Raw genomic sequence first — 20,309 nt, 5'->3', positions numbered from 1 at the left:
ATTAGAGGAGCCGCCGCGTTTTGATGGCCTGCTTCTAATTTGCATCTTTAACGAAGCGGGAGCCCCGCCAGGTTCTGTTCTTTTGTGTTTACTTCTGAGGAAGTGTGTTTATTTCCGATGATTACAAATAAATCTCTTCTGCCTTTGCTCCAGCCGCCCAGAATAAAGGCGCTCGGAGCCCGTTAACTCTGTAGCCGGGGCGAGGACCAGAAGCAAAGGAGAAATCCCATTAGGAGTCCCCGGCAAACATAATTATCAATTTATTTTCAAAGACAAGGGTGCTGGGGTGTTTTCTCTGCCCCTGTGACAGGCCCTTTTGGTTGGAAACTTCCCAGGGTGAAGCACTGCGCTGTCGCTGTCGAGGGGCTTCGCTCCCGATCCGGGTGAGCTATTTTAGGCTCTGAAAACTGGGTCAGCCAGCCAGTTCGCGACTGGTTTCGGCATCTCCATTTGTCATTTTGACGAGACGGGTTGCCTACAGGGGAGAAAAGCGGGTCGGGGTTGAAGGGCCGTGGAAGTATTTAAAAGTAGAGCGTTGTTGGCTTGCATAAGGAAGCGGGAGGGTTTTGGGTTGATCCAAAGACGAGCATCAACCTCGAGCCTCTCAGCTTGGCTGGAGTCCGTCAGCCTCGACTCTGCGGGTGCGAACCGGTCTCCCGGGATGCTCCTCGACATTTTGGGGTCCCAAGCATCCCATCCCTCAGCATACTTTGCACCCACGGAGAGGGATTTGTTTGCAAGGCTTCCTTTACCCCTCCAAGTCTTCACGCGCCGTTTATCCCTCCAAACTAGCGCTGGAAGACTTGCGCCAACCCCGGTATTTCCCTCAGCACGGGGCAGGCGTCGAGGGCTGCCCCAGGCTTGGTCCTCACAGCAGTCCGTGATGTGGACCAGGAAAGGTGGGGGATGAAGGCAGCGGGTGTTATGTCACATCCCACGCGTAGGAGAAGCGCTGTCAGCGTCATTGATGGGGCCGGGCAGGAGCCTGGCGCGGGAGCGACACAGGGGTCTCTCCTAATAGGTCCGGGAGGAGGGAGACGGTCACTTCGTGGCACCGAACACAAAGAGCGCGTTGGCGGAGTTATCTGTATTGTTGACACTAAGTGAAATAATTCCTCGGCAAGCTTCGAAATTAGCATTTAAGGATGAGAAATAGGGGCAATTAGAGGGGAAGCGGCGCAGCGCCGCTGCCCCCAGCTCCCTCCCTCATGCATCTTCTCGCGCTGCCGCATTCGGGTTCATCGCCCGGGAGGCCACGTGGAGCAGTGGGAGGGCTGGGGGGGGGGGGGGGGCCGGAGCTGGGGCGAAGCCCGGCATCCGAGGCTTCCCGGCGGGAGGCAGCCGAAGGGCTGCAGATGGTGAAAAGTCTCTGCTCGAAGGCAGCGAGGGTCTAAGTGGGATGCGGAGATGGAGGAGCAGATGGGAAGGGCCACGATACGCGAAGAAGGGCTGCGTGGGGGAACCGGGACGACGCGAGCACTGGGGGCTCAGGTTTGGGCTGTCAGTATCAGTCCCCAGATATTCCCTCTGTCTCGCTGATGGGTTTTCTCAGGTGAACAGCAGAGCCAGGACGAGTTTATTTCCCTCCCGTTTGACAGGCGCTTTATTGTCTTTTGTCCCTTCCGGACTCGTAAGGCAGGGTTTTTTCTGGAGATGGATACGGTGCCTTCAGGAGGCTGTTAATGGGGGTTTGTCTTTGTTCTTAATTAGATCCCTTCAAGGGAAAACCTTCTGGCCCGCTTTATTATCCAGCTTTGTCAGAGCTTGTCTGCTTTATCTAAACACTTTGCAGAAGTCTCTTTACCTGTTTGCTTACTGGAGACATTATCATAATCCTGGTCAATTGGAAATAGGTAGCAAAGACAGCTCGGCAGCGCTGGCAGCTTAGCAGCTAGCGGGGATCGCTTTCGGAGCCAGGTAAAGAAGCTGGCGGGGTGCTCCTCTCCTCGGGGTGCTCCTCTCCTCGGGGTGCCGGTGGATATTTGCCTTTGAAGCGCCAATTCCCAGGGAAGGCGAGGTTGGGCGAGAAGGTGCTTCCGTAAACGCTGCGCTCTCCTCGCCAGCTGATGGAGGGTGGCTTTTCTGCTGGTGGTTGCTCTGATGCATTTTTAGGAGGTGCAGGAGGGCTTGTTTTTTGAAGGAGGGAGATTTTCTCTGGTCCCTCTTTGCCTGTGGCTGCAGGGGACAGCCCGGGCTCTGGTGGAGAGGAGCCTGGTGCAAAGCATGCAGAGCCGAAAGGTCCCAAATCAACTATTGAGTGGCAGCGACTGAAGAGTGAGCTTCAGGGATGGGGAGAAGAAGCCTTTGTCTCCTTGGTCTTGGCCTAAATTTGTTTGGAGTCTCCAGGTTTGCTCTGCGGGTGGTACCTGTCACCAGGCACTACGGGCAAGGGAGGGCGATGCTGTCCTCGCCGGAGCACATCTGCTCATCCTATGGGCATCCCTCTGCGCTCATGCAAGTGTGACTCGGAGCCGTAAATGCAAATTATAAACACAGAATAAGCGACCCCAGTTCTCAGTGGTCCCGAACCAGCCCCAAACCTCCCCAGGAAGCACACCAGATATGTGCCAGCCGTGGTCCAACGCGCCCAGTGATGGCACGAGCTCCTCATCCCTGGCACTTCAAATCCGAGTCCTTGTGCTTCACCCCTAATGAGGGGACCCCAGAGTACCTCGCAGGGCTGTAGTCTCGATATTTATATGAGCGCAGACATGCAAGTTGTCTGTTTTACATATTGCTGCCCTGATTTTTCAGTGCATGCAATGAATAATTTACAGAAGCCGTGTGTAAGTATCTCTTTATTATTCATTATAATGAAGTGAGACAGCGGTAATAGTCCACTAGACTGGAATCCCCCAGGGCCGAAGTTAACTCGGTTGCGCTTAGCTCTCCCCCGGTTAATTTCAACGAAGGGAGGGCTTGGCTTCCCGACAAGGACGATGCCATCCGGCGGAGCGGAGCCGGCAGCGGGGCCGGTCCGGTGCCCAGCCACGCCCTGGCACGCCGGCCGTGCCGCGGCAGGCATGGTGGGCCATCCGTCTTTCCCAGCATCCGTACACGATGTGGCTGGCAGAGACGTACGGCTCCTGCAAGGGGAAAATTACTTGTTTGTGGGAGGATATATGACTCGTTCCTCTGAACCGAGCGCCCGGGGGGACCCTCAAACATGCCAAGTATCGCCCCTTCCCGATTAATAATCTCGATCGAGGTGACGCTCTGCAGTCCCAGCAAGGGAGGCATATAACACCCCCAAAGCCTCTGCAGGAGAGGAGCCACGGTGGGGACGAGGACAGGGACAGCCCGCCAGCCTGTCTCTGAATTTACAGGCATGTGGAGAGGGACTTGCACGAGTTTCTTGATTGACTGTAGGTGCCTTTTCCTAAGATCTCAGCAGCACCAAGCTGCAGCGGCACTGCTGCTGTTGCCGACACAAGCTCGCACCTCGCATGGTTTTCCTCGTTTGCTTTCATGCTGGGAGAAAGCTGCCCTGCCGTGGTCCTCAGGTGGGAAAGGCGAAGCTCCTGAGAAACACCAAGCTCCTCATTTAACCAAATGCTTGGTGGTTTTCCTGCGGGTGCCATGGCGGCGGCAGAGAGGGCTGCGAGTAAATGGATCGAGAAAAATCTACCAAAGGGAATGAAAAAGCCGTGTTCTCTGGGAACATTTTAATTCCGTTTTTTCCACCCCCCTCTCCCTGTTCTTTGCCAAGCGTCAGTCAGCGCTGCGGACCGGAGCTGCTGAGCCCCTGCGCGTCTCGGAGCGGGGAGGGTGGGAGCCAGGCAGGAAATAAATAATGGAAACGACCGCGTTGTGTTTTCAAGGCACTTGTAGGATTTACAGCTCCTTATCCAAATGTTCCCTTCTCTTCCCTGCATGCTGGCTTCGCCGTCTCCGGCTGTTTCTCTTCTTCCCCTCTCCCCGTGCCTGTGCCGCGGCCCCTCTCCCCTGGCAGCAGATGTGTATATCACCCCGGGGATGGCTCGAGGGCCGTGCCGACAAGCCGAACTGTCAGCAAATTTTACAGCTTCATCTGAAATTCTCAGTGCGCAGCGAGGGCGAGACAGGGGTGGCGGGGGGTGGGCAAGAGGAGGGGTGCAGAGGTCAAACATAATGGATTCCCCATCTCTGTATGGAAAAAGAAAAAGGCAGTTTGTTGGGGTTTTTTGTTTTGCCTTTTTTTTTTTTTTTTTTTTTTTTTTAATTTTTGGGTGAACCCGCCATTTCTATGAAATCTCAGGCGATGGGGAGGATGCGGTGGCAGGGTGGCGTGGCCGTGGCCTGTGCCACCTCCATGCTGGCAGTCCTTTCGGGAGGCAGGACGCTCGCCGTGCGTTCTGTCCCAGGTTTGTGACCCTCTGCCTCTTCCTTCACAGGTGTACCGTGGATGACCGGGTCACGCGGGTAGCGTGGTTGAACCGCAGCACCATCCTGTACGCCGGCAATGACAAGTGGTCTATAGACAACCGCGTGGTCATCCTCTCCAACACCAAGACCCAGTACAGCATCAAGATACACAACGTGGATGTCTACGATGAAGGCCCCTACACCTGCTCCGTGCAGACAGACAATCACCCCAAGACTTCGCGCGTCCATCTCATTGTGCAAGGTAGGTCTTGAACGTGCCTCGTGCTATTCCTGAACTGAATGTTTGATATTAGAGGCTGTCTGGACTCGCGAAGGATTTGGAGGCCTTCTTGGTGATGGGGATGGAGGGATCAGACCATCATCCGTTGCTTTGGGGATTGAGCAGCATGGGAACTGGGCTGTGGACAAGCGCCCAGCATGCCAGGGAGGAGATGGACTTGTGTCACCTCAACCTCAGTTGTATGGTCATCTCACGGGGCAGAGGACACCTGAGAAGTGAAATTGGGGCTGGCGTGTTCTTCCTTCTCCCCGCTTTGCCCGGCCCTGCTGTGAATTTGACCCGCCTCTGCTGCTCGGGACTACATTGCTCAGCTGGCTGCCTTGGGGAGCTGTCACTAAGGCCCTGGGCCACGTGTCCAAAGGTGCTTCGGGAGAGCCGAAAGCGAAGCGCTGCCGGGCACAGACTCCAACGGCGCGAGGCTCCTCGGTTTGGGGACAGGGGGCAGATGGGGCGAGAGCGTCAAAATCACTGCGGGGCTGTGAAGGGCTTTTGGCACTGGGCTTCATAGATGAGACGCTGTTGGGTTGCAAAGCAGTGTTCCTAAAATTGGGTGCCAGCAGATCGGAGGTGCCTGTAGCACCCCGGTGGATGCCGCCTCCGGATCCTTGCGGCTTTGCACCAGCTACCGGCTTTTGTCTGGTCTCTAGATTAATTTTTTAGAGTTAGTGTTAGTTCAGGTTAGATAAAGATAATGAAAGTTTCCTAATCCTCTTAAAGAAGATTTATCTGGCTGAGTAGAAAGCTCTCGGAATACAATAAAGCGTGTATAAAACCAGGACCTAATCTTTCCTTTAATTTCAAACAGCTGATGGATATTGATTTTGCAATGAGCACATCTGAAAAATTTTTTGGCCTCGGCATGTTTCCGCGAAGCCCCCAGCGCAGATATGTGTGTTTATGTATCCTTCTCATTTGGAGGAGGCAGGGTTTGATTGCAGCCACCCATCCGAGCACTTTTCCTGCCCGGTCTCGGCAGGAGCGCGTTGGGGGGAGAGCTCACCTCGGGAAGAGGGGGAGCACAGATCTGCCAGCCACATCATTGAGCTTCTCCCTTTCCCTCTTTTGGAGTTACGTGCGAGCCGTCCGTCTGTGAAATTTAATCTGTTTATCCTGTCTGCTCTCTAATCGTGCTAATCCATCCAGTCAACACCAGTGAAGCACCCGAGTGCTTTGCACCTCATGAAATTGGGCGAACTGGCAGCAGCGCTCGGCGCCCTCTCCCCTCGCCCCTTCTTCAGAGCAGAGCCTGCAACCCGGGCGCCTGAAGGTGAGATATTTTGCATCCAGAGCGACTGTCTGGTGGTGAGGCCTTCCTAACTGTGCTGGGAAAAGTTTTCCCTTGGTGTGAGCAAGTCCCGTTGAATTGTGCCTGCCACAGCGATGACTGCGACTCTCATCAACGCTGCTTCTCCGCAGCTGAAGGGAAGTCTGAGAGTGATGTGTGGGCACTGGTCAAGTGGACCATGCTGAGAAGTTTCTGTATTTCTCTTTCCATGTGTTAAGCTCAAGTCTGAGTCAGAAAATCCATCTGTAGGTGCTGCCTCGCTGCCCTGTTGATGGTGACGGCCAGAGAAGAAAATCCTTCCCTGCTCTGTCCCCAGTTCAGCTCCAACGCAGCTCCTTGGTGGCTAAAATGTGCTTTCTGATGGCTCAGACCAAGCGGTGTCACCCATCAGCACCGTCAGTGCAGCCGAGGGCTGGTGCTCTCCACGCTCACATGCTGGGAAGAGCCAGCTTTCTACGAGAGCGAGTGTAGCCCTTTGCGCTGGGAGGAAGGGAGCGGTTTTCCAAAGACACATTCGGTCCTGGCTGTGCATGCAAGCAGAGCACAGGCTTTACAGGGATGGGAGCAAAGCCCTGTTTTGGCTGTAGTGCCCCTGGCACTAAATATAGCCTAAAAAGTGAGGTTTGAGGCCCTTTTTTGTTGAAGTGGCAGAGAGGACCGCGGGGGACAACCCAGTGGTGTCCTGGCCAGCGAGCAGGCAGTAATGACCAGTTAGCAACCACGTTCAGGTCAATTAATTTATATTTGTATTTTGCAAAACTAAAAGTGGCCGGATAGAGTATTGATTCTTTGTCCCTGTATTCAATCGGGTTTTAATTGTGCTGCTGCGGGGCCCGGCCTTCCCTCCTAGCAACCCAGCGATAAATCTGCCAGGGAGTCACAGTCAACAGTAAATGTGTCTCTTATGTCGTTATTGATATGTCTCTTGGATTGGTTCATGGCAACAGCAGTTAACAAGGGTTGATAAGAGCGTAGATGGCAGGAAGCCAGAGGGGTTTTTTGTCTCCCTTTTCCTCTTTTCTTTTTTTTCGGGGGCTACCTTGTGATGATGGGATGGACGCTTTCAGGGACATGCGCAGTGCTTGCGGCACACCGGTGTGTTTTGGGGTGAGTAAGGAATGCAGAGGCAACTGGTGTTTAACCTCATATCAGTAGGTGATGAGTCACCTCATCCTCCTCTTGTCGTAAACAGCTCGAGCAGAGGATGCCATGGAGCTGGACCTCAGGTGAGCCCTCCCGCCTCCAGGTATGACCCCCCATGATGACCTTACCGCATCGTGTTGCGAAATGGTTTCAGTGCAAGGAGTGTGGTAGACCGTAGGCAGGACCCAGCCGTGCCTCTTCAGCAGGGGCCGTTTTGGGACAGTCTGAAAAGCAGAGCTCAGGGTCAATGTTTTGGTCGAGGCTGTGGGTTTTGCAGTCAGTGTCCTGGGAAGGAGCAAGCCCAGCATCCTCCCCGTAGCAGTGGCTGTAGAGAGGAGGACGTATGTGCAGATCTCTGTCCGGCAGAGATCTCAGCAGTGAGCATCAATACTGGCCATCGCTCCCTTACAGTGCTCTTTGGTATTCCTCAGACATCCTGTGTTTCTGAGTCATTTAGAGAATCCTCCTCTGCACTGCCTCAATCTTACTTACCAGAGTTTTTTCTTTAAAACCTCTCCCAGCTGCTATTTTCTGGTCAGTGTGATCCATTTTCCCATCTCGGCATTCGCTGCTTTCCTCGCCCTGGGAGCCAGGATGGGTTTCGGAAGGACCGTGGCCTTTGCTTGCAGTCATGCAGTCAGTTTTCCAGAGGCACCTAAGGATGCTCTCCCAGCGCTGGACCCGTGTCTCTTGTCGCATCCGCTGCCTCTCAAAGCAGCACGGATGCAGGCGTCGCTCTCCAGTAAGAGTCTCAAAAGAAAATTGCGTCTTTATTTTTTTCTTCTTCCTGATAACAGCTGGCTTCTTGAGTCTCTGAAAGGGCAACCCCTCTCTGCGCCGCGCCAGCCCCATTCAGGACTTTTTCCCTGATGTAGACTGTGCTCTGGTTTCCCCTCTGCACCTCACATTTCACGACGGCTGCAGTTAAGCTTGCTTTTATCACCCTACCTTTGATATCCAGGCAGGAGCTGAGCCTGTGATACTTATTAAACCCTTACGGGGAGGCTCTACGGTGTGTGAGGAGGCAAGGGGAGAGGATCAGACTTCTTTGGTTCTCCTGGAAAAGACCCGATAACAGGCTCTAAATGTAGGAAGTGTTCATATATTAACTGCTTAGTATTTAGGTGCTGGAGAGTGAGAGGCGTGCAGAACAATGTGGAGAAGGGAAAGGGCAAGAGCAAGTAACGCCTGGCAGGCTGCAACCTCCAGAGCAGGCTCTGTGCCCCTCTCGGGAGCTTCATCTGCACTTGGGATACTTACCCCTTACCGGATGGTTTTAGGGGTTCTTTTTGTCTACCTAAAAACCAAGATAGCAAGGAAAAGAGATGATGGTGCAATGCAAAATGTCTGATACAAAATGTTTGCAGAGGTTCCCGTTGCTTCACTTAGCATGCTGGGCTGGCGAGATTTTACATACATCTGGGCTTGAGGGCTTGCAGGAACGGAGAAGGTGATTCTTGGGGCTCGTGGCACATCTTTGTCACCCACCTGGTATCCGAAAAAAAAGTGCTCTTCCCCTGCCCGTCCTGTACGTGCCACTCATCAGGGTATGGTTGCCCGGGGGTTGGCTGCCCTCCATCCTGCCAGCAGCAATGAGAGGTTGTCCCGGGTGGAAGGCAGATCCTCGCACCGAGGTCTCAAAAGGCTGAGGGCTCAGCCCAGGTGCTTCGTACCAACCTGACTTCATCTCTTGGCATTTTTGGAACAAGTGCGCAGATATTACTGGGCGGTGGCTGAGATCTCCAGCCAGAGTAGCAAAGATGCGGGTAGAGGAGACTCCTTTGTGCACATTTTCCCCCTCTCGGCATTGAAGCTGCTCATCGGGTGGGGCGGCAAAGGGGCCGGTGAGGTTTGGATGTGTGCTGTATCCGAGCGTGTCTTCCCTTTTGCCGCAGCTCTGGGTCTAATCCAGCGTTTTGTCGATGACTCTGTTGGGAGGCTCGGCTCTGGCTGGCCCCCCCCACACAGGGTGAATCGTCCCGGCGGGGACGAGCAAAACAGTTAATCCAAGCAGGAGACTTTTGCAGAGGTCGGGCTCGTAGCGGTGGGGATGGAGTGCAGGCAAATAAAAGGGAAATCAAAGGGCTGTTAAGAGGGAATGGAAAAAAATCGCTTAGCCTGGAAAGACATCTTCTCAGCAGAAGCGAGAGCCCAAAGCACATAATGTCTGTGGCGTTTAAATTAACGTTTCCCACGTCCTTCTCTGGGGGCATGTGAGGGGAAGGGGCCTGACCCGGGCAGAGTGGTTTATTTAGCTGAATAGTGCAAGAGGGACAAAACGCAACCGCAAGCGAGCGCAGAGAAAAATCAATTAGCACAAGCTCCGTTAGGAAGAGTTGGGGGGAGCTGCTTGCCCAGGGGTCCTGATGCATTTTCATCAGTATGCCCTTCTGTTTAGCTATCGTGAGCCTGTCGTGACAGAAGGGTGTATAGGTTCTGGTGTTGGATGGGGATGCTGGCAGCGATCGCCGTGCTCCTGGCAGGTTGAAGTTGTGGCTTGTTCAGCCAGAAATCGGGCCAGTAATGGACTCGCTTTTTTGGGGAAGGAGCCCCAGGTCTCCCCGAAGAGTACATTAGGTTTTGGAGAGCGATGCCCGTGTTGCCAAAAGTGGTGGCCGAAGTCTTGCCTAGCACAGAGAGAGGTGCTCCCAGGGATGGAAAGGAGCGCCCGTCACAAGTGGTGTATACTGGTGTCCTGGGATGGGAAAAGGCTCGGAAGGATCCCTACCTCAGCCTCGCTGAAGAAACAGAGGATGGGCAAAAGAGTGAAGATGTGCAAATGAGGGAGATGCGGCCGCGATGTGGCAGGGAATTCAAAGCCAAAGGGAGCCCAGAGAAAATCTGGAAGGGGTAGCGAGGATTGAAGAAAGAAGCAACTGGAGGGAGAATAAAACAAAACCAAACCAAAAAGGATGAGAAGAAAAGCCCAGACAAAGGGAAGAGGGGAGGAAACGTGCGCACACAGAAAAGCACCAAGCATCAAAAGAGCAGGAGGCAGCAAAGGGGGAAGATGAAAGAGTAATGAAAGAGCGAGGGCACGGAATGGGGGGGAAGGTGTGGAAAGAGGGAGAGCCTGACTGGCAGGAAGAAAACAGCACCCACTGCCCCCACGGGCACAGCCACTGTCCTTAAAGCAGTTGGCGTGACCTGCTAACTCGAAATCTGGATGGGTGGATGGAGGAGGGACGGGACAGGGACCGTCCTCGAGGCTTCTTGAAATCTGGTGGGAGTGGAGGCATCGGGAAGTGCGGAGAAGACCAGGAGCCGATGGAACAGAAGCGTGGCAGCAGCTGATTAATTACTGCAAAAAGCGAAAATGGGGAGGAGGGGGGACAACTGGAGAAGTTGTTTCCCCATTATATTTCTGAACAGAAAGAACGTTTTAGCGCACGCACAAATAGCTCCCTGGGAAGCACTCTCACTTCCTAATTGTTCATAAATTTACTGACAGGTGGTTACACAGTAGGTATAACACTCTGAGTTTTGGTTTTATGGCTTTACCCGTCTCAAGGCAAAAACCTGGAGAAAAAGGGTGCATGGTGAGCAGTCAGGAGACAGTGCCAAGGACAGGGTGCTCGATGCTCCCGTGTCATTTGTGCAAGGTCTTGTGAACTGTCGGTCCTTGGCATGGCCAAATTTTGCTTTTGCTCAGACAGAGGAATCCGCCCCAGCTTGTCAATCCCTTTGTCTCCAACAAGTCTCATGGCAATGTGATCTGGTTCCATGGGAGGAGAACAAACTATGTGGACCTATGTGACGGTTCTGGACTCTGAAGGCATCTATGGGGAGGTTGTTTTGGGTGTTTTGTTTTTTTAATTTCCTTTCCCTTCAGCTGTGCTCAAATGGCATGCAAAAAGACAGAGAGGCAGGGATATTCCTTGGGGAATATCAGCCGGGCCGAAAAATCTCACCTCAGTGACAGAGAGGATGCATTTGAAATAAGTGCATTACGATCCTTTCCAGTAAAAGGATCGCCCGAAGTATGTTTTACTGGGGGAAGGCTGTGAAAAGGGAGTGTTTAAGACCCAAAGAAAGAAAAGGGAAGATCTCTTTTGAAATAAAGCACCTGTAGAGCGTGGGAGGCAGTGGCAGCAGCACGGCATGCCTTTCACTTAGCTGGGAAAATTGACAAAAATCATTCTGTTGACCAAACTGTAGCTGTCGGATGTGCTTAATGCCTTATCTCAATAAAATCAACTGTGATGAGCCTCTCAGATTGGGCTGTCATCAGAATGGGTTCGATCAGAGATGATAATCCTCGCTGCTGAGAAGCAACACTCCGTTAAATCTCCTGACGTCGCCTCCTCACCCGCCCCATCACCTCCCTCTCGGGATAGACGGGACGTTGAGGTGCGTTGGCACAGAGCTAAGGTGCATGTTCCGTGGCTGTGCCCCAAAACTAAAAATTAGTTGGGAGGCAAGGAATGCATCCATTTCTATCTGTCCAGCCAGGAGCTGGCACGCGGGTGCGCGCCCGCATCTCTTCCTTCAGGGCATCAGCCCCCAACGAGAGCTGTTCTCTGGAAGACGTTGTATCGGCAGTGCCTTCAGCAGACACGCAGGGACAGACCGGAGGCCACCAGTGCCATCCCGCCGTGCTTCTCATCTGTGAAGGGGAGGGGAAGCACAGGGAAAAGGCGAGCTTTCTGTGTCTTTGCCGCCTTTGTGCCCTTTCCGCACGCCGATGAGTCCTTGTGCTCTGACAGCTCCATCCTGCCTATGGATGGAGACAGAGACGGGGGTACCAGGGAGAGGGAGGTGGTGCAGACCCCTGATGCGGCTGCAGAGGCGAAGGAGAGGCATCAGCGCTGCATCTCCCCAGTATTAGGAAGAGAATTAGGTGGTAAGCAAGGTGCCAGGATGGTGTCCATGGAGGCTATCACCTCCCTGCTGAGCACCGAAGGTGAGATGTCCCCCTCTGCGGGCAGGGTTGTCCCCGTGGAGCCATGTCCCTCAAGTTGAGGTGGGCCTGAAGAGCCCATGGGTATCCATCTATCATCTTACCTTATCAAAGGTGTGGGAAGAGGTCTGTTTTCAGGGTTTAGGAGCTAATGATGTGGAGGAGGGACATCAGCCGCAGCGCTTGAGCAGGCTCTCCGCTCCGAGTCGTGCGGCAGTAATGATTTGGCAGCTAAAATTAGTCCGGGGCCGCGGCAGGGAGATGAGTCGGCCCACGCGCCGGCGTGTGTAGCCCACGGTCACGCAGCGCTTACCGACGTGCTGCCCCTTCCTGCACGGTTGGGCAGGGAAGAGGCATCCCCACCTCCCCGGGCGAGGTGGTGGCCATCCCTCCTCATTCTTGGGTGTCTGATAGTGGCTCACAAGGTCCCAGCTTTTGTCCCCAAACAGGTAAAGCCAGCACCCAGAGGAGCCCCAGGGACCGGTGGTGTTTGGGGGAGTCCCCGGGGAATGCTTGGCTGTAAGGGATATTTCAAGTACGGCACGTGGCATCGCAGGATCGTGATGCCACAGACTGCTGTGATCCATTTGGGAGGCGAAGGGAGGGTCGGTGTCTCACGGTCCCCACGAGCGGTGGCAGAAAGCAGCACACGCCTGGGCACGATGGAGAGTGTGAATCGGCACACCGGGCAGTTCGAGTCTCGAGCAGTAAAGGAGATGAATCACGGGCTTATTGTTATTGAATTTAGTGGCATCGCTTTCACATTCAATTTTTCTCTCTGACTTTCCGAACAAACAAGAAATTACAGCACATATTTTTGGGCCTACCAAACATTATGCATTAACTTACCTGTGATGAATATTACGCAGGGTCGACAAAATCCTCCGCAGGCTGCTCACTGCTCTGGAGAGTGCTCCGCTCCTTGCTTCCCCAGGGATTTATTCTGTATCCAGTTTGCTTGGAGTTGTAGTCCTTTACAAGGAAGGCAGGACTATGAATAAGCGGGGATAGGGACCGTGTGTCACCATATCGCTTTTCCCTCCTCAGCTCTAGGAGCCAAACATCTTGCCCCAGTCCTGTGAGCAGTTTGGGGGCTGGGGAGGACGTCTGGAGGGGGAAAGTGTTGCAGCCATCCAGTGCGCAACCCCAGCAGCCCCCCCCAAAATCCACATCCCCTCTGAATGCAGCTGAGTGCTGCTTAATTCAGGCAGATATCTCGTACGTGGGGGCCTCTGCCTGCTATGGCTTCATTGCCCTCAAGCGATGGAGGAGAGTCTCACCCTTTTTCCTTAGCTATCGTATGATCAGGTGTGTGGTGACATGCTAAGGTGTTATATAGTACATTATATATAGTACAGCAAGGTGTTATAAAGTATATTATGTGCATGAGGCAGCGTTAACCTGGTGAAGAGCAGAGCGGGCAGTGGTGCTGCATCTCTCACGCCGAGATGGCCCCGCTCTCACCGCTTCTCGGGCTGTTAGTCTGTTCACCCAGTGATCGTTTATTATCTTCTCTATGTAGTGAGCAGAGGTTGTCGTAACGACTGGATATTGGTTTTGTAGGGGCTCTAGGACAGAGGGAGGTAAATGTAAAGAACGGAAGGATGCCATCAACTCGAAACAGCATCCATAGTCACGCCGGCGGGCCGCGAGGTAGCGGCAGGGCTGTGTGACCTGGCCCTTTGGGGACTGGGAGCCCAAGCTGTGCCCATCTTGAGCAGCTCTGGCAGGACGCACTGCTCAGGGCAGCCGTGCGTGTGCCACGGTCATACCCGTATTTAGGGGGCAGAGCCGCAGGTTGCTTTGATGATCCACACGGTCACGTTTGCCCGTGCGCGCTCCTCCCGTGGGATTAAGCCCTGCCTCAAGGCAAAGCTGGTGCGCCCTTGAGATGCTGTCCTCAACAGCGTGGCTGGTGGGATCTATAGAAATGGAATCAAGGTCCTTAAACGTCCTTCTCCAAGTCCTGGTAACCTTGTAGGCAACGATCGTCATCGCAGCGGGGTATTGAGCCGTGCGGCGGGATCCCCGCGCTCTCCATGGCATCCTCCTGCCACACATTCCTGCCGGCTCCCGGGGGTGTTTCTGATCGGATTCGAGCAGCATTGGGGCAGTAATGCCTCTTGGTAGCAGTATTTTTTCACTCAGGAGTGAATGGATTTCTGTGCCTGGGAGGGGAAGAGGCTCACACCTGCGTTCAGAGCTGTGTCTTACCTCAGCAGGGCTGCGTGCAGGAGGCAGGTGATGCAAGAAATACAGGAGCGGAGCGGGTGCTGTGCACGGAAGGACGTGCGGAGCTAATTTCGACTCCTGTGCAGCAGATGAAATCTCTGCCGGGGGCTGCGGATCGCCTTGTCTTCTTTGGATAAACGTTTTCTGTTTATGTCTGTTCAGGTCTTTATCGGGGTGCCGCTCAGGCAGGGCATGCAGGCTCGATGGTGCAGCCCTTTTCTTCGCCCTCCCCTTGGCATGGCACCACAGGGAGGAAGAGGAGCTCTGAGCACGGGGGGGCTCTCAAGCAAGTGGCCCCCGAGGATTGAGAGTTGGCATTAGCTGCCTTGGAGGTGGCCTCTGGCAGCGCGCTCGCCTGCAAGCATTAGTCTGTACCGAGAGCACGTATATCTAGTACGGCTGTGAGAAGCAGATAATGTCAGCATAGTGTTTATTTGTTGTTTAGTTTGTTGGGTTTTTGTTTTGGTTTGGTTTTTTTCCCCCCTTGACTTGCATGCCTCTCAGGTAGAGCGAAGTGTAGAGCAGGGAGGATCATTTTGGAGAAGTGCCAGGAGGGACGCGGGTGGGAAGGGAGAGCAGCCCACGTGCGCCGGCGGGGATGGTGCGATGGCTGTGGGTTTTGCCAGTGCCCTGCACCACGTACCACCACTCCCGTCCAGCACCACGGCTTTTGTAGATAAGAGCAAACGAGGGAGAGGCAGGGGTCCTAGGGTCTCAGCATCCATTAATTGCTGCCATCTCGGACCAAAACGGCTCGTGGGGAGGGCTGGCTCGTGAGCGGGTGGTAAATGCCCAGTGGTGGGAAGGCTTGGCTTGGGCGCTGTTGCTTTCAGATGTTCCCGGTAGCTGTCAGAGCTGCTGTTAGCCGAGGGGGAACGCTGATAATAGGGGATAAAATCACCCCTCGGAGTGAGGAAAGGCCATCGGCAGCCTTCCCGTCGGGGCCGCACCCTCCGAGCCAGCCAGCTCCGCTCCAAGCGGTAACTACATTTTCCAGCACACACTTTTCATTTTTGGATTGCCGCTTTCCCCTGAAGGACTCAGCCAATCTCCCTCTGCTGTAACAGACTGTACTTCTATATTAATGTGTCAAGTTGCTGGGAAATTTACTGCTTTGCAGGGCCCATCGGGCTGCCGAGACCGCACCGTGGGAGAGGCGGGACACGCCGTGTCTTTGCCATGGCAAAGACGCAGTGTGTCCCACCTCTCTTGCACTGGGGAGGGAGGGGAAAGGATCACTCGGGGTGTTCTGTTTTATTTTGTTTTTGTTTTTGTTTTTGTTTTTTTTAAGCCTGGTGAGGCTCAGAGGCAGCTTAGACTGAGGTCCTCAGGAGAGGTAGCTGTAGCACTCCACTGAGCATCCCTCTGTCTTTACCCAGCCTGGTTAATTTGGACAATGATGCAGCAGCCTCGGCAGGGCAGGGACAGTCCCCAGGGGGTGAGAGGAGAACCGGGCAGTCCTCACAACCCCTCCCAGGCCGTGCCAGTGTCAGCCACAGTGGTTTTCAGGTGATCATCCCAGTGCCACAGCAGAGCCCTCGCCACGAGGGTCGGGCGTGCTGACGCCACGCAAGCTGGGGCTCTCGGCAGCTCGTGTGCTTGGGGAGGGGGGGCACAGGGCATCTTTTCTGGTGTCGTAAAAGCAGTGTTTAGTTTTGGGCAGGTTGCTGAATTTTCTTCCCAAGGGCGCAGGCCGTTTCGGGGGCCGTGTCTGCCAGCCCGGAGCAGCGGGAAGTGGTGACGTTCAGCAGGCTTTAATCGCTTTTTGCTGGGGTTGGGGATATTTATGGGTGCAGAGATTGCCAAGTTATTTATTAGGTGGAGTATCTGGGGATAGAGTAATATAAATCACCGTGGCCAGTATTGAATGGAGCGGACGCTCAGTAATTTAAACAGCTTTAATAAATATGCTCAAATACAAGCCTTGTCGCGGGCCATAACGAGAGCTGGTTATTGGGGTCTCAGCTGCAGCGGGGTGGGGGGGTCTGGCATTTCTGGAGCCCTCCGTGCCCCGGGTCTGCGCTCAGCTCCGGTCTGAGGTACCAGTTTGGGGACACGGGGGCGGATTCAGGCGCTGTGCCCAGCAGGGCCCGGCGAGGCGGTGTGTTGACGGTGGCTTTGCTGTTCTCGGTGTCTTGCAGTTCCCCCCCAGATCGTCAACATCTCGTCGGACATCACCGTGAACGAGGGCAGCAGCGTGACCCTCATGTGCCTGGCCTTCGGGAGACCGGAGCCCACCGTCACGTGGCGGCACCTCTCCGGGAAAGGTGAGACCACTCTTAGGGGACGAGCCGCCCGGGTCCGAGGAGAGGTCTCACCTGGTGCGTGTGGGATGGCTGGATGTCCCCGTAGATTTGGCTGGGGGGGTGGGCACAAAGGTGGCCCACGGTTTGCCGGCGTCTTTTGTGGAGGCGCTGGGCCCTTTGGTGTGTCCTGGTTGTGTGGGTGAGGATGCTCGTTAAGTGATGTTCCAAGTTTTCTGGGTGAAGGGTGATGGTGCCACGCGTTCGGGACGTCTCCCAGGGCAGGGCTTTGTGAGCGAGGACGAGTACCTGGAGATCACGGGCATCACGCGGGACCAGTCCGGGGAGTACGAGTGCAGCGCCGTCAACGACGTGGCCGTCCCGGACGTGCGGAAAGTCAAAGTCACCGTCAACTGTGAGTGCGAGGGATGGGGGGGGATCGTGGCAGGGTGGGTGTGCACGGCGCCCAGCGTGACACGGGCACGGCGTCTCCGCAGACCCGCCGTACATTTCCAACGCCAAGAACACGGGCGCTTCGGTGGGACAGAAGGGAATCCTGCAGTGCGAGGCCTCGGCCGTCCCCGTGGCGGAGTTTCAGTGGTTCAAGGAGGACACCAGGTGAGGGGCCGTGGAGGTGGGGTGGGGGGGGCAACCACTCCAGTCTCCTGGCTGAGGACTTTGTCCAGAGGAAGGCGGGGATCAACACATTTTGGTGGGTCCGAGCGCTTGGCTAAGGGACGAGGGGGTCCCAGGGTTGTTTCTCCTGGGGTTGGTGGCTTGTGGAGATGGGTTACGGGGTGGAGAGCATGGCATGCTTTTGGGGAGCGGGATGTGGGGATTCTAGTGGGGGAACATGCGGGTGTATAGTGGGAAGGGAAGGGAGCACGATAGGTCACAAAGGGCTGGCGCGGCGCTGCGAGCGTTGGCATCCGCGTTTCCCCGCAGGTTAGCGAACGGGCTGGAGGGCGTGCGGATCGAGAGCAAGGGCCGCCTGTCGACACTGACCTTCTTCAATGTCTCGGAGAAGGACTACGGCAACTACACGTGCGTGGCCACGAACAAGCTGGGCAACACCAACGCCAGCATCATCCTGTACGGTAGGTGCAGCAAGGTACAGGCGAGGAGGAGGAGGATGAAGAGGGAGGTGGCCATATTTAACGTTGCCGGTCCATTGAGGGCACCAGGTTGGGGCGGCAAGGTCCGGCGAGCCAAGCGTCAGATGATGAGATCCTCCATGGTGGTGGGCTCAGGGCTGTTTAGGGGCGCGTGGTGGTGGGCTCACGGGTGTTTAGGGGCCCTACACCACGTTGTGTGGTGGGTGGCCGTTCATCTTTGCGGAGCCGGGGCCGGAGAAGAGGCTCCCGGCTGAGCCGCGGCATCGCTGGAGCGCAGGGCCGAGGTGAGCACGCGCTTCGGATGCACAGCCCGGGGTTTTTCAACCGCTGTAGTGCGAGGGAGAGGATGGAGTTGGGCGGCAGGCTGGAGGAGATGCGGAGAGTGAGCGGGAGGGTTCCGTGCGGCATCACCTCGGCAGCATCAGGGCGGACAGCGGGGGCGAAGTGTCGTGCTGCGGTGGGGGCCCGTGTCTCGGCTACTGGTGGTGATAGGTGCTGTCCTGTGGCCCCGGAGAGCACTTGGTGATTTGGGGTGGCTTCTAGGGACTGTGGGTCATTGTGGGTGGGGGGATGCTAGGTAGGTAGCGATGGGGTGCGCAGCATTGGGGGTTCCTGGTGGTGTTCCTTGGGAGGAGGGGATGCGTACGTGTTTTAGTGGGGGAGGAGGGCACAGGGTAGCTTGAGAGGAGAGCTTGGCTGGGGTGGGGTACGGCAGAGCAGAGGTGGAGGCATCGTGCCTTTCCTGAGAGGGTGTTTCTACGTCCTGAGGCGTTGGGGTGAAGCCCTTACTGACACGCGTTGATGTTTTGGTCGGGGTTGGATCGGGCATAGGTCGCTTCCAAAGGAATTAATGTGTCCTGGTGTCCCATCCTTGTGTTCCTCCCTGCCCCCAATTCGTTATTCCTGATCTCGTGGGCTCTCTTCTGTTCTCATGCGTTTGGTCATGCTGTCTTTCTATTTTGTAGCAGTCAGTTTTGATCTGGCGGGGCATATTCTATTCTGGTCTGGTTTGCTTTGCTCTGGCTCAGCCTGTCCAGGTTAGTCCCCTTCTGTCAGGGTTGAAGCTGTTCCAGTATGTTTCGGTTTGCTCAGGTCTGTTCTAAAGCATTCTGTTAGGCTCTCATAAGGTCTATGTTTTGCAGCCCCAGTCTATTCTGTCATAGTCTCTGTTTGGGTCTGGTCAATTCAGTTCTAATCAGTTCTCTCTTTTGTTTGGGTCTAAGAAACAGTGGGGTTCTGTTCCCCCCCTCTCTGTTGTCTTATGTTCTAATTGATCAGATGAAAGTTGATACGGGCTGGTCTATCATGTCCCGGTCTTTTGTTTCTGTCCAGCCAGTCCATCCTAGTCAGGTCTAGTGAGTTCCACTGTGGTCTGGTCTGGCATAAATCTATTGTGGTCCGGGGTGGGTTAGCTTGTGTCCCAGTCCAGTGCATGGCCCTGGGGTCTCATCCAAAGCCTGATCCTCACCGCTCACGGCGGGACAGAGAGAACAGCACTGGTGTCAACGGGGCGGGGGGTGTGGGGGGGGTGTGGGTAGCATTGCAGGAGCTGTGCTGGAGGAAGAGTACTTACGTCAGGGAAAAAACTTTATTAATTTCTGGGAAAAAAAAAAACAAAACAGTTGCATACCAACGTGCAGGGGGGGCTGTCTGTTTTTCCTTGGCAGAGGGGCTGCAGCCTGTCTCTGATTTGTGCAGGGAAGGGCAGGTTCCTGCGGGGAGAGAGGTCCTGCCACCGTTTTGTGCGGGGTGGCATGGGCACCACGGTTCTCTGTAGCCTCCTGGTCACTGAGGGTTCTTTGGGTTGCAGCTTGGACAGGGTCTAGGGGTGAAGCCTTGGGCTGTCTCTCCATCAGCTTCTGAGGCTTGCTCCGTCCTTGCCTGTGTCTCAGGGTACTTTCCCTCTCTGCCTCTAGGTCTTTGTCCCCATTCCAGACGGTGTTTTGGGATGGAGTCCGTGTAGGGCTCTGTCTTCAGCCGTGCCATGTACCGCAGGGTGTCCGGTCGTTCCTCTTTCTGCTGATCTGTCAGCGTGCTGCTGCAGGGCAGCAGTGGTGGGTCTGGAACTCTCCCACGGTGTCTCCTGGCACGTTGGGTGCCACCCTGTGTCACAGCGTGTCTGTGCACATCTCCTGCGGGGTGGGGATGAGATTCTACCTTGATCTTGGTCTCTGGGTGTCTCTGTAGGCACGTGTGCTTGTGCTTTGGGTCTGTGGCAGTCCAGAGCACCCTCACTTGCATCTCACCTGCCCCTTGTGAGGTTCCCAGTTGTCTGGCCTTGTGCATGTTGCTTGGCTGTGGTCCTCTCCCAGTTTATTGCCCTCTCTCTGCGTCTCAGCCTGTTCTCGTTGGTCCTTGTGTGTGCATCACACTCATCCATCTCCGGAGGTTTCTGCTGTGGGGCAGCCCTGGCTGTTTCCTTAGGCCAGTCTGGGTTGGCCTCTTCAGCATCTGGGAATTTCACGCCCCACCTTCTGTTCCATTGCTCTGTCCTCTTGTTGGCCAGCTGAGTCTCTGCAAAGGCATCTTTCTGTCACCCATCATGTCTTGGTCACACTTCGGTCTCATGGTTACTGTCCCTTAGTCTGTGTCAGTCTCTCAGTGGCCGTATATTCCCTGGGGCCCGTTTCTTGGCATCTCCCAAGCCTTCTCGAGGTAAAAGGGACCACCAGCATGGGTTCTTCACAGCTCAGTTTGCCCCCACTTTCGGGAACCCCTCAGGGCACGATGTGTTCAGGCCAAGAGA

At 55.1% G+C, this 20,309-nt stretch overlaps 1 protein-coding gene across 3 annotated transcripts in view; it reads left to right on the top strand.

The window, feature by feature from the left end:
- LOC116961573 (opioid-binding protein/cell adhesion molecule homolog) overlaps positions 1–20,309 on the top strand; it is a 291,315-nt gene that overhangs the window by 264,033 nt on the left and 6,973 nt on the right. For all 3 annotated transcript variants that reach the window (XM_042800723.1, XM_042800724.1, XM_042800725.1), the window contains 5 exons: positions 4,374–4,606; positions 16,347–16,472; positions 16,729–16,863; positions 16,946–17,066; positions 17,394–17,545. In XM_042800723.1, the coding sequence (XP_042656657.1) occupies positions 4,374–4,606; positions 16,347–16,472; positions 16,729–16,863; positions 16,946–17,066; positions 17,394–17,545 (767 nt within the window). The remainder of the gene's footprint in view (positions 1–4,373; positions 4,607–16,346; positions 16,473–16,728; positions 16,864–16,945; positions 17,067–17,393; positions 17,546–20,309) is intronic.

Source organism: Tyto alba, unplaced genomic scaffold (assembly GCF_018691265.1).
Source record: "Tyto alba isolate M040663 unplaced genomic scaffold, T.alba_DEE_v4.0 Super-Scaffold_32, whole genome shotgun sequence".
Classification (NCBI taxonomy): domain Eukaryota; kingdom Metazoa; phylum Chordata; class Aves; order Strigiformes; family Tytonidae; genus Tyto; species Tyto alba.
This window is presented reverse-complemented; position numbering and strand designations above follow the sequence as displayed.